The following is a 13227-nucleotide window of genomic DNA, read 5'->3' on the forward strand; positions in this document are numbered from 1 at the left end:
TGTCTCTGTATGACTTATTTCACTTAGCATAACACTCTCCAGTTCCATCCACATTGCTACAAAAGGCCATATTTCAGTCTTTCTCATTGCCAAGTAGTATTCCATTGTTTATATAAACCACACCTTCTTTATCCATTCATCAATCGGGCTCTTTCCATAATTTGGCTATTGTTGAAAGTGCTGCTATAAACATTGGGGTACAAGTGCCCCTATGCATCAGCACTCCTGTATCCCCTGGGTAAATTCCTAGGAGTGCTATTGCTGGGTCATAGGGTAGGTCTATTTTTAATTTTTTGAGGAACCTCCACACTGTTTTCCAGAGCGACTGCACCAGTTTGCATTCCCACCAACAGTGCAAGAGGGTTCCCGTTTCTCCACATCCTCACCAGCATCTATAGTCTCCTGATTTGTTCATTTCAGCTACTCTGACTGGCGTGAGGTGGTATCTCAGTGTGGTTTTGATTTGTATTTCCCTGATGAGGAGTGACGTTGAGCATTGTTTCATGTGCCTGTTGGCCATCTGGATGTCTTCTTTAGAGAAATGTCTGTTCATGTCTTCTGCCTATTTTTTCACTGGATTATTTGTTTTTTGGGTGTGGAGTTTGGTGAGTTCTTTATAGATTTTGAATATTAGCCCTTTGTCCCATGTGTCATTTGCAAATATCTTTTCCCATTCCATTGGTTGCCTTTTAGTTTTGTTGATTGTTTCCTTTGCAGTGCAGAAGGTTTTTATCTTGATGAGGTCCCAATAGTTCATTTTTGCTTTTAATTCCCTTCCCTTTGGAGATGTGTCAGGTAAGATATTGCTGCAGCTGAGGTCAGAGAGGTTTTTTTCCTGCTTTCTCCTGTAGGGTTTTGATGGTTTCCTGTCTCACATTCAGGTCCTTCATCCATTTTGAGTTTATTTTTGTGAATGGTGTAAGAAAGTGGTCTAGTTTCATTCTTCTGTATGTTGCCGTCCAATTCTCCCAGCACCATTTGTTAAAGAGACTGTCTTTTTCCATTGGATATTCTTTCCTGCTTTGCCAAAGATTAGTTGGCCATAGTTTTGTGGGTCCAATTCTGGGGTTTCTATTCCATTGGTCTGTGTGTCTGTTTTTGTGCCAATACCATGCTGTCTTGATCATTACAGCTTTGTAGTAGAGGCTAAAATCTGGGATTGTGATGCCTCCCACTTGGGTCTTCTTCAATATTACTTTGGCTATTCAGGGTCTTTTGTGGTTCCATACAAATTTTAGGATTGCTTGGGGCGCCTGGATGGCTCAGTCGGTTAAGCGTCCGACTCCGGCTCAGGTCATGGTCTCGCGGTCTGTGAGTTCAAGTCCCGTGTCGGGCTCTGTGCTGACCGCTCAGAGCCTGGAGCCTGTTTCGGATTCTGTGTCTCCCTCTCTCTCTGACCCTCCCCCATTCATGCTCAGTCTCTCTCTGTCTCAAAAATAAATAAACGTTAAAAAAAATTAAAATTTTAGGATTGCTTGTTCTAGCTTTGAGAAGAATGCTGGTGCAATTTTGATTGGGATTGCATTGAATGTGTAGATTGCTTTGGGTAGTATTGACATTTTAACAATATTTATTCTTCCAATCCACGAGCACGGAATGTTTTTCCCATTTCTTTATATCTTCTTCCATTTCCTTCATAAGCTTTCTATAGTTTTTAGCATACAGATCTTTTATATCTCTGGTTAGGTTTATTCGTAGGTATTTTATGATTCTTGGTGCAGTTGTGAATGGGATCAGTTTCTTTATTTGTCTTTGTGTTGCTTCATTATTAGTAAGAATGCAACTGATTTCTGTACATTAATTTTGTATCCTGCGACTTTGCTGAATTCATGTATCAGTTCTAGCAGACTTTTGGTGGAGTCTGTCAGGTTTTCCATGTATAATATGTCATCTGCAAAAAGTGAAAGCTTGACTTCATCTTTGCCAATTTTGATGCCTTTGATTTCCTTTTGTTGTCTGATTGGTAATGCTAGAACTTCCAACACTATGTTAAACAACAGTGGTGAGAGTGGACATCCCTGTCATGTTCCTGATCTCAGGGGGAAGGCTTTCAGTTTTTCCCCATTGAGGATGATATTAGCTGTGGGCTTTTCATAAATGGCTTTTATGATGTTTAAGTATGTTCCTTCTATCCCGACTTTCTCGAGGGTTTTTATTAAGAAAGGATGCTGAATTTTGTCAAATGCTTTTTCTGCATCGATTGACAGGATCATATGGTTCTTATCTTTTATTAATGTGATGTATTACCTTGATTGATTTGCGAATGTTGAACCAGCCCTGCAGCCCAGGAATGAATCCCACTTGGTCATGGTGAATAATTCTTTTTATATGCTGTTGAATTCGATTTGCTAGTATCTTATTGAGAATTTTTGCATCTGTACTCATCAGGGATATTGGCCTGTAGTTCTCTTTTTTTTGCTGGGTTTCTGTCTAGTTTGGGAATCAAAGTAATGTGGGCTTCATTGAATGAGTCTGGAAGTTTTCCTTCCCTTTCTATTTTTTGGAACAGGTTGAGAAGGATAGGTTATCTCTGCTTTAAATGTCTAATACCATACTGTTTTGATTACTGTAGCTTTGTAATATGGTTAAAATCAGGAAGTCTGATGCCTCCAGCTTTATTCTTTCTCAGGATTGCTTTGGAGTCTTTTGTGGTTCCATACAAATTTAAGGATTGTTGTTCTAATTCTGTCAAAATGCCATGGGAATTTTGATAGATATTGAATCAGATCTGTAGATTGCTTTGGGTATTATGGACATTTTAACAATGTTAATTCTTCAGACCCATGAACATGGAGTATCTTTCCACTTATTTATGTCATCTTCAGTTTCTTTCACCAGTGTTTTATAGTTGTCAGTATACAGGTCTTTTAACTTCTTGGTTAAGTTTATTCCTACGTATTTTCTTGTTTTTTGATGCTACTATAAATGGGATTGTTTTCTTAATTTATTTTTCCAGTAGTTCATTGTTATTGCCTAGAAATGCGACTGATTTTTGAATGTTGAATTTGTATCTTCCAACTTCACTGAATCATTTATTAGTTCTAACGGTCTTTTTTTGTGTGTGAAGTCATTAGGGCTTTCTATATATAATATCATGCCATTTGCAAACAGGGACAGTTTTACTTCTTTTTGATTTGGATGCCTTTTTCTTCTTGTCTGATTGCTGTGACCAGGATTTCCAATACTATTATGTTGAATAGAAGTGGTTAGACGGGACACCCTTCCTGATCTTAGAGCAAAAGCTTTCGGCCTTTTAGAGTTAAGTATGATGTTACCTGTGGGTTTGTCACACATGGGTATGTTCTATATATGCCCAGTTTATTGAGACGTTTTATTATGAAAGGATGTTAAATTTTGTCAAATATTTTTTGCATTTATTGAGATTATCGTATAATTTTTATCCTTCATTTTTGTATCTCATTTATTGATATGTGTATGTTGAACCATCCTTGCATCCCAGGAATAAATCCCACTTGATCATGGTATATGATTCCATTAATGTACTGTTGAATTCAGTCTGCTAAAACTTTATTGAGTATTTTTGCATCTATATTCATCAGGGATGTTGGCCTCTAATTTTCTTGTAGTATCCTTGTCTGGCTTTGGTATCAGAGTAATATTGGCCTTATAAAATGAATTTGGAAGAATTCTCTATTTTTTGGAAGAGTTTGAAAAGGATTAATATTAATTCTTCTTTAAATGTTTGGTGTAACTTACCAGTGAAGCCTTCTGGTCCTGGACTTTTTTTGTTGTTGGGAGGTTATCGATTACTGCTTCAACCTCCTTAGTCGTGTTCAGATTTTCTACTTCTTCATGATTCAGTTTTGGTAAATTGCATGTTCCTAGGAATTTATCCATTTCTTCTAGGTTTTCTAATTTGTTGGTATATAATTGTTTATAGTAGTTTCTCGTGATCCTTAGTGTTTCTATATCATCAGTTGTAGTGTCTCTTTTGAGTTTTTCTCTTAGTTTAGCTAAATGTTAATTTTGTTTCTTTTTCAAAAAAAAAACTGCTTAGTTTCATTGATCTTTTCTGTTATCTCTTTAGTCTCTACTTAGTCTCTTTCCTATCTGTATCTATTTAGTCTCTTTTCTCTCTGATCTTTGTTATTTTCTTCCTCTTCTAACTTGGACTTAGGTTGTTCTTCTTTTCCTAGTTCCTTCAAGTGTAAAGTTAAGTTGTTTGAGATTCTTCTTGCTTAATGTAGGTGTTTATCAATATAAACTTCCCTCCGGTTTTTGCTGTATCCCATAAGTTTTGGTCTGTTGTTTTTCTGTTTTCATTTGTCTCAGGATAGTTTTGATTTCCCTTTTGATTACGTCTTTGACTCATGTTTTGTTTAGTAGTGTGTTGTTAATCTCCACATACTTGTACATTTTCCAGTTTTATTGTAATTGATTTCCAGTTTCATACCATAGTGGTCAGAAAAGATGCATGATAGATTTCCGTCTTCTTAAAGATATTAAGACTCTTTGTAGCCTAATATATGATCTTTCCTGGAGAATATTTCATGTGTACATGAGAAGAATGTGTATTCTGCTGCTGTTGGGTGGAATGTTCTGTATATGTCAGTTAGGTCTATCTGGTCCAATATGTCATTTAAGTGCAATGTTTCCATATTGACTTTCTGTCTGGATGATCTGTCTATTGTTGACAATGTACTGAAGTCCCCTGCTATTACTGTATTGCTATCTATGTCTCCCTTCAGATCTGTTAATGTTTGCTTTATATATTTAGGTGCTCTGATGTTGGGTGTATAAGTATTTATATTTGTTATATCTTCTTGATGAATTGACTCCTTTATTATTATATAATGACCTTTCTACTACTGGGAATTTTTAGCTTGAAGTCTACTTTGTTTCATACAAGTAGAGCAGCTACCCCTGCTTTCTTTTGATTTCCATTTGTATAGAATATATTTTCCATCCTTTCACTCTCAATCTGTGTGTGTCCTTAAAACTGAAGTGATTCTCTTATACGCAATATTGGGTCTTGTTTGTTTGTTTTGTTTTTATCCATTCAGCTAACCTATATTTGTCTAAACTTAGTCCATTTACAACTAAAGTAATTATTGATAGGTAAGGACTTACTAGTGCCGTTTTGTTCATTGTTTTCTGGCTGTTTATTCCTTTCTCTCCTTTATTCCTTTCTCTCTTTCTCTCTTCCTTTGTGATTAGATGATTTTATATAGCAGTATGCTTTGATTTCTTTCTCTTTCTCTTTTGTGTATCTGCTAGAGGCTTGTGCCTTGTGGATACCCTGAGGCCTACCTAAAACATCCAGAACCTGAATTAATTATATGGCTGGACAGTTAGATGAAAGAAGGATCTGGTGGGGACAGAAGGTAACTTGCATCCAGTCTGATTAGTTGGAAAGAAACAGAAGTGAGGATCAGTGTTGCTACAAAGACAAGTAGGCATCAAAACCACCTCCGGATCCCCAGCACCCTCCTTCACCACATACAGCTGTCTCTGAAAGGCAATTACTGGTGCTACTGGCAGCTTCCTTGGGAGAGAAAGGGAGGCCCTGGCCACCTCAACGTGAGAACTGATCCCACCAATAGGAAAATTATTACTATTATTACTAGGAAAATTGAAATTACTATTACTATCATTCAGACAGGTGGTGTTTGCCAAACTTGCACACCCTAAGCCTGCTAAGAGTAGCACAATGATACAAGCAGACTAACGGAAACTTGGTTTTCTTAAACAATACTAAACTATTACGACTAGCAGACAGTTTTAAAGGAGAATAAGAGATTATAATTAGATATGGAGCAGCCTGGTATGCTAATTGCTAAACGAGTGAGATGTCACCGACATGTTTTCTCCCAAAGGTGTTTATTTTGTTAAAATATTTTTGGAAGAAAATTCGACAGAGGTTGATCCTACTGTTTATCTTTTATCTTTACAATTTCATGGATTTCTGTTAAGGTTTTTTCAGTGATACCATTTCCAGACTGAAGATGATTGTAAGATGTAAGTTACTAGCTTATTACACTGAATTACAGTTTCTAATTAGAAAATAGCGTTGTGTTTATTAAATATAACTATGCCTAGCAGGCATTTTTGCTAGCAGTGACGAAGTCCGCAGAGTATTGAGACTCCTTTCTTAGTCTACCACTCATTGTACCAAGATTCCTTGAAAGAAGGGATCTACCTACATTTTTTTTCTGTTTACTTTTAGTAAAACCTTGATTGATCTGAACCTAGACCATGGTTAATTTAATTTAGAACTGCTCCTGTGTTTTAATCCATGTTACTGATGATTTTTGGTAATAATTTTATATGAGGAGAGACAAATGGTTGAGCCTTTTTCAGACTGAGGTTCTTTTCGATACATTTGAGTCATTTTAAATGTGACTTCTCATTGATATCTTAGAGGTATAAAGCATTGGAAATTTGATAAATGATACTATTTCCCAGGTTACACCTAAAAATGTTTTCTTCTAACCAAGATCCTCCTAGAAGTTTAAGTTTATTTATTTTTGAAAGAGAGAGACAGACAGAGCAAGGGGGGAGGGGCAGAGAGAGAGAATCCCAAGCAGGCTCCACATTGTCAGCACAGAGCCCAATGTGGGGCTCGAACTCAAAAACCGTGAGATCATGACCTGAGCCGAAACCAATGGCTGGACACTTAACTGACTGAGCCCCCCAGGCATTCCCGTTCATAGAAGTTTTGTCTAATCATCTGCTTCTTCTGGATGGGTAGATAGATGGATAGAGAAAATTCTTACTTAAAGCAAATTAGTATTCTGATTGTTATTTTCCAATTAATCAAAGTTTTGAAACTTGGACTATAGTTAGAAATTGATATTGCTGCTTTATATCTGTGTTCTTCTTCAGACTACGTTTTCCACACATTACTCTGTAAGAAACATTCCTGGTCACTCATGAAAAGCAACGAGCCCCAAATCCCTCAGAATTACTAACGAATTCTTCATGGACAATTTTAAGTGGAGAATATTAAAAACAAAACGGCATATGGAAATTGTCATGGTTCTAGATCTAGGTGTGACTAGTTTGGCATTTTTGTTGTTTTTGTTTTATTCTTCGTGTCACTCACATAATAATTTTTTAATGCATTTTCTCCCCTGCACCATATGCATCTAGAATCCTTCACGTGTAAACTGAAAATAGAAGATGTCCAGGTACCAGGCCCTTAATCGCCCTTTCCCATGCAGAAATCTCATTACTTCTGGATGGGCCCTGCCTGCTTGCAGATCCCCGCGCAGCTTCGCCTACCAGCCACTTGCATTGCTGAAGGCTCTTTTAGAGTCTCACCTGTTTGCAGAGTAGCACGTTAAGGCTGACTGGCAGGGAAAATACGTCCCTGTAGGCTTGCCTCAGACATCTTGCTTCTGCCTACGGTGGTACATTTTCAGATGAACTCGTTGTTAAAGAACTCTAGTCACAGATTTTTTTCTGACATAAAACTCAAAGTTTCAGTAGAACTGGAAAACCACGAACACTGTCATAATTCTCATGGAAAGGCATTTGTGAAGTGAAAGATCTGTAATAAGCAACGGGATGCCATTTTGTGATTTTCCTTCCCCCTGGGAAGTTTCATGAAAGGTTCATTAAATATATAATTTCAAGAATATCTCTTTAGTTTCCGAGACAATTCTCCTAAAGATACTTTTTAAAAATTACTTTTTCTGATAAGCTGTTGTTAAATTTTAGGGACATCCCTGTGGATTTCAAGTACATAGCAGAGCCCAGTATGCACTCAATGCCTGCAGTGACTTTGTCTCCAAATGGTGAGTCAGTAGGTAGAATGTGGTTTTAATGTGTTCTATGAGCCTCTAAGACAAAGTGTGATTTCTGTCTTCAGAAGAACTTTGGCCATTCCCTCCTAGGGCAAGTCTGTCACAGGGTCGTACTTGTATAAGGAAATGTTTTCAAAATTGGAAATAATCACTGGTTTTCATAAGTGAGTCACCTCACCCATTCTCTTGTTTTTTTATACATAAATAAATAAGCAAGCAAGCAAACAAACTGAATTCTAGCTAACACTGAGCATCTTAAGATTTCTATCCGAGGATCGGGTTTTGTTTTTGTTTTTTTGAGAATTCTCCTTCCGACAGAACCATGTTCAGTCATTTAGTGATTTACTGTGAGTTCTTTCTCTTTCAAGGGATAGAAAATTTTGATCTGGTTCCCCATAATAAAAATACTTTCGCAATTTACCATAAAAGATTTTCTCAGGCAAAATAAAAAAGATAAATCCGTCTAATACTATTTTCTATTCAATAATGCATTGCCTTTTAAGTATAAGGTAATTTGCACTACAGAGATACTGTGACAGTTTACTGATATAATTATAGCTCTCCATGAGGGTATTAAAGTAGAGGATCTGATGTTTGGGCAACACTCATCAAATCACTGTTAACTCACATAGCTCCTGTGAATGTAGAGCAAGGAAGAAGAAAGAGGCAAGAAACAGTTTGTGCTTCCATCAAGGAGTCTGCCACAGGCAAATCAGTGATCACTTCTGTCAAATGCCCTATGATTTTTATGAGAAGAGCAACCTAACTGGGTTCTGCTTTGATAATCATATTGTATACTTGTCACATTTGTCACCCTGTGTCTACATTTTATGTATGCATTTTTAAACTATCCATCACAGATATTGTGCCCTGAACAAGGCTATTTACCCTCTCAGACTGAATACTGTTAAGAGCATTTCCTTAGTTAATAATGTCTGCAAGTTCCCTAGGATGCAAAAAGATAGGCTCTCGAGGCTTTGGTGAGTCTTGGGTAGATAAAAGCAACTTGGCCTTTCAATACAGTTTCTATAATTGTTTAGGGATACATCTTTTTTGAATAGTTTTATTTAATAATCCTAGGTTTTCTCACCAAGAGGTAATCTTTCCTTTTTCCGTAATTAACATAGATTAATCTCTTTTCCTCCATGGTTCTGTTGGACTTAGTCCAAGTCAATTTTATTTAATACAATTTTACTTGAGTTCTGTTAATGCTAAACTCAGAATTTCTGTATATCCTTATATAGGCAAAAAAAAGCTTTTATATGGAGAGTACTTAATGATACGGGATTATATGCACAAAATCCATTACTTTATACATAAATCCCTCTTGTCAGCAACACATTTGTAATACCTTACAGACAGTATAGTAAATTCATTTTCCTATTGTTGTAAAGTGGTTGGTAACAAGAGAATATTAATGTCTGAACATATTTAAAATAAAGTCTTTTTAGAATTTTTGGTCTTGCCCTAAAATGTCCCATTTCTTGAATTTACAGGGAAATGGCTAGCGTGCCAATCGATGGACAACCAAATCTTAATTTTTGGAGCACAGAATAGATTTAGATTAAATAAGAAAAAAATTTTTAAGGGCCATATGGTAGCAGGTTACGCTTGTCAGGTGGACTTTTCGCCAGACATGAGGTAAGTTTAAATCTCCTGTTTTCTCCTATTCAAATAATGATGATATGACCTACCGTTGTACAAGTAATAACACTTTAAAAATCACTCCCACATATGTAATTGTATGAGAACTGTGCAGATTGTCACAATGCCTGCTGGAAAGGCAAGAGCAAGCTCTGAAAACTACATTTGGCTTTTTTAAGTTCTGTACTGTGTCTCCTTATACTGCTTGGTCCTGTGCCTTGAACCACATCATAAATGCCTGTCTATACAGGCAGTGCCTCCTTGTCTCTCTGCTCTTCTAACAAGGCTAGCCAGACTGTGATCGCTCTACTGCTGTAGATCGCTCTACAGCAGAATTAATTCTGTATCACAGTGTTGACGTGAACAACATCACGGCAGCCTTTGTGCTGAGACCTCAAATCCAGCCCTTGGCTCTTTCCAGGCCGCACTGGATTTGCGGAGCCCAGGTGGAGCCTTTCTTGGAGTTAAACTCTGCACTCATTCCCCTATTCTCAGCTAAAATACATAGGAACAAGTAATTCTGAAGTCTCTGTAACCTTGTATGTTTAGGCTAGGAATTGACCCCTCTGAGTCAGCCTTAAACATTTTCAAAAGACGTTGAAGCCAGAAAATAACGATGAAGGTGGTCGAGTCTGACTCTGGTGGAACCGGTGTTGGCTGGCTCCGTGTGAAGCTCGTTTCCCTGCACCGTTTCTGTCTAGAGAGTGATTTAATACTCCATTTATTGTGGCCCCTGGGTTTCCATGGTTCATAAATTTCCAAGTGAATGAATTTTTAATTTATTAAATAACTTCCAAGTTGATAAATTCTGACTCCTAGATTGGTAGCTCAATGGGAAGATTTTTTAAGTAGAAGTTTAAATTCTAGACTACTTTATACTCTACCGTGTTATTCTGAGTATTGTATATTCATATTGACTTTTTTTTTTTTTTAAATGTTACAGGAAAAAAGATGAACTCTTTCTCTGTTCCTTATCCACTTTAAGGTGTTTCAATAATTTGAACTTATTTTCCTTCCCATTCTAGCTACGTGATTTCAGGAGATGGAAATGGAAAATTGAATATCTGGGACTGGAAGACCACAAAACTCTACAGTCGATTTAAAGCTCATGATAAGGTGTGCATAGGTGCAGTGTGGCATCCTCATGAAACATCGAAAGTCATCACATGTGGTTGGGATGGTCTCATTAAATTGTGGGATTAATGAGATTAATCCTTATCTAGGGTCATTTTTGATCCAATATCATATTTAACTATATTTAATTATTAAATGTGTTGGATGACAACTTATGATTTCCTTACATGGCCTTATGAAGTTGACCCATTGTTTAAAAAAAACGTTTCTTGTAAATTTGTCTCCTATAATTTCATTGGCAATTTCATTTAGTTCTTTATAGATGTTATTTATACAGAGAATGACCACTGACTTTCCATTTGGTGAGGGTTATTGTTGGCAGGCAGTTGGGGTTTACCCCCTCAATATACTGAAAGGATCTCTCTCGAGTTGAGGAAGAATCCCTGGTGGATTTGGGGTTTTAAAGGAGGTAATATAACTAATGACAAATAATTCTGAAAGGCACCATATGTTTACCTCTTCGACAGAAAGGGAAGTAAGGAACAGGGATGATATAATTTAATGTGAATGTGAAAGAAGGATAAAACCACCCACAATTATTGTTCCCATTATTTTTGGTGGGTCAAGTTCAAATCTTTTGGATTCAGGAGTTCTGCTATTTTTTATGACATATATTGTGTGTTTACTTGTAAGCCAGCAATCTTCTCTAACTGCAGATATTCCTCTAATTATTAAACGATGGAAAATAAACAGTCCAGAGTTCTTTCCTTGGCTTCCTTCCTGATCAGTACAGACAGGACTATATGTATAATCAGAGAATTATGTTATTTTTGAAGGTGACACTCAAGAGGATGAGTGAAGACTTTGAATTTTATTTGTATTTACTGTCTGTAAGGACCTGGCTACACTTTCAGAAATCAGGGTCTCCTAGGTCATTGATTCATAGATGTTACTACTGAAATACTCCTCATAGGAGACAGGGTATGAGATCATCGTCCAAAATGTCACCTTGTCATTTCTTTGAAGTTGTATGTTTTATCTTCAAAATTATTCTGATTTTGCTCGTGGATATAGTCAACAGAACTTTTTAAGATCAGAAAAATGTTTAACTTCTTTCCACATCTTTGAGTAAAATTGATACTCCAAGAAGTTGGCTAAGGTTCCCCAGTTTGAGAAGCAATAACTGTGGTTGGTTGGTTTAAAAAAAAAAAAAAAAACTTCTAAGTTTCAAATTGTGGAATCAAGATAGCCTCTCGAATACAGTAGCTAATAGCCCTTTGGGTGACAAGCCATTTCTTCTGGTTTAGTACAAATCCCTATAATATATTTGAATGTACTTTGAAATATTTCAGTACCATGCTTACAAAGAACAGTTCATCGTGGCTCAGAGTGCCGACGAGGAGACCAAAATCATGTTGAATGTTGATATCCTAAGGGCATTAGCTCGGAGTCCTGGGCTATCCATAGCAATTGATGCTCCTTGTGCTTAGAACTTCCATTTTTAAAAATTAATTTCTAAAAAGGCCTGGTATTGATGACCTGGTACTAGAGCCACACATAAATAAATCCCAAAGAAGAAAATGGAAAAAGAGAATAAAAATGGTAGACATGTTATTTTTGGACACACAGACACTCAAAGAAATAAGAATACACTGCCTGGCTGCTACACTGCCTTTCTGTATCTGCCAGGAAGGGTGGCTGCCGTTCCTGAAGGGGAAGGAATTCACACAAGACCTTTTCTTCAGTCCCAAGCCACTGGTTTTAACAAATGTGAATTACTGAAATGCGATGGGACAAAAAGAATGAATCCATACATTTAAGCTTTGATCTTGTTCAGCATCAGTATTGTGTACGTTACAAATCATAATTTCTAAATCTGGGTTTATTTTATTGTGCTTTTGACTGTTTCTAAACTAACTGTATATAAAAGTTGTCTCTTTTTTAAAAAGATCGTATTTTTAAATAAAGCATTTTTGTAGAAAGTGTTATCAAAATTTTCATTCTTAGTTTTAAGTGTTAACTCTGTTGAGAGACAACACATGAAACCTTTTGCGGATTTTCATGGGTCATTTTTGTCTTATGGGGAGAAATGGTGCTTTAGAGGTGGGGATGGTATTTTAATATGGAACATTAGTGGGTTTATTCTAGTTACGTAACAAAAATACAGGGCAGCACGCTGAGAGCACACAGATTAAGTTTAACGCCTTCCATATTTATACACCTAGTGGTGACACTGAGTCATGACTGTACCTATTTCAGAGTACACAACTGAGTGCGGCTCTTGCCCAGCTTCAAAAAGCCTCAAGACCATCCATATGGTCGCTGAAATCAAGTGGTTACCTTCTGGCCCCTTTTCCTCACTGCAACCTTTTTATCACACCCAGGACAGATTTCCTCCCTAAAGGTTGGAATGCTATACTGAAAGTTTTAATCAAATGAACATTTAAATATTGAAGCACAAGCTGGGAATGTTTTGCCCTAAGGAGACACTCTGAAGATAAAGGACAGGGAACAGCGTCAAACAGGCGCTTCCCTAGGTAAAAAAGTATAGTGATTCTTGACGATGCACTGTGAGGGTGCCTGATGTCCTTAGCACGTTTATAAATTACCGGGAGGAAAACATGAACAGTGAAATCTTAAACCCTTGGATGACAGCCATAAGGACTGCCACACTTCGTGGGTTACGGAGGCTCTCCTTGGAAAAAAGTGTTTCTCAGAGGGACTGAGGACCAGCTGTATC

General features: G+C 37.0%; 2 protein-coding genes across 2 annotated transcripts in view; one reads left to right on the forward strand and one right to left on the reverse strand.

Annotated features, from left to right (window-relative positions):
- CDC40 (cell division cycle 40) overlaps positions 1–11727 on the forward strand; it is a 61419-nt gene extending 49692 nt beyond the window's left edge. Inside the window, exons 14-16 of the mRNA XM_023254239.2 lie at positions 7684–7760; positions 9266–9410; positions 10439–11727. Coding sequence (XP_023110007.1) covers positions 7684–7760; positions 9266–9410; positions 10439–10616 — 400 coding nt within the window. The 3' untranslated portion in view covers positions 10617–11727. The remainder of the gene's footprint in view (positions 1–7683; positions 7761–9265; positions 9411–10438) is intronic.
- Positions 1–13227, reverse strand: part of METTL24 (methyltransferase like 24) — a 170751-nt gene that overhangs the window by 47429 nt on the left and 110095 nt on the right. The gene's annotated exons all lie outside the window — the stretch shown is intronic.

The sequence above is a fragment of the Felis catus genome, chromosome B2 (genome assembly GCF_018350175.1).
Source record: "Felis catus isolate Fca126 chromosome B2, F.catus_Fca126_mat1.0, whole genome shotgun sequence".
In the NCBI taxonomy this organism is placed as follows: domain Eukaryota; kingdom Metazoa; phylum Chordata; class Mammalia; order Carnivora; family Felidae; genus Felis; species Felis catus.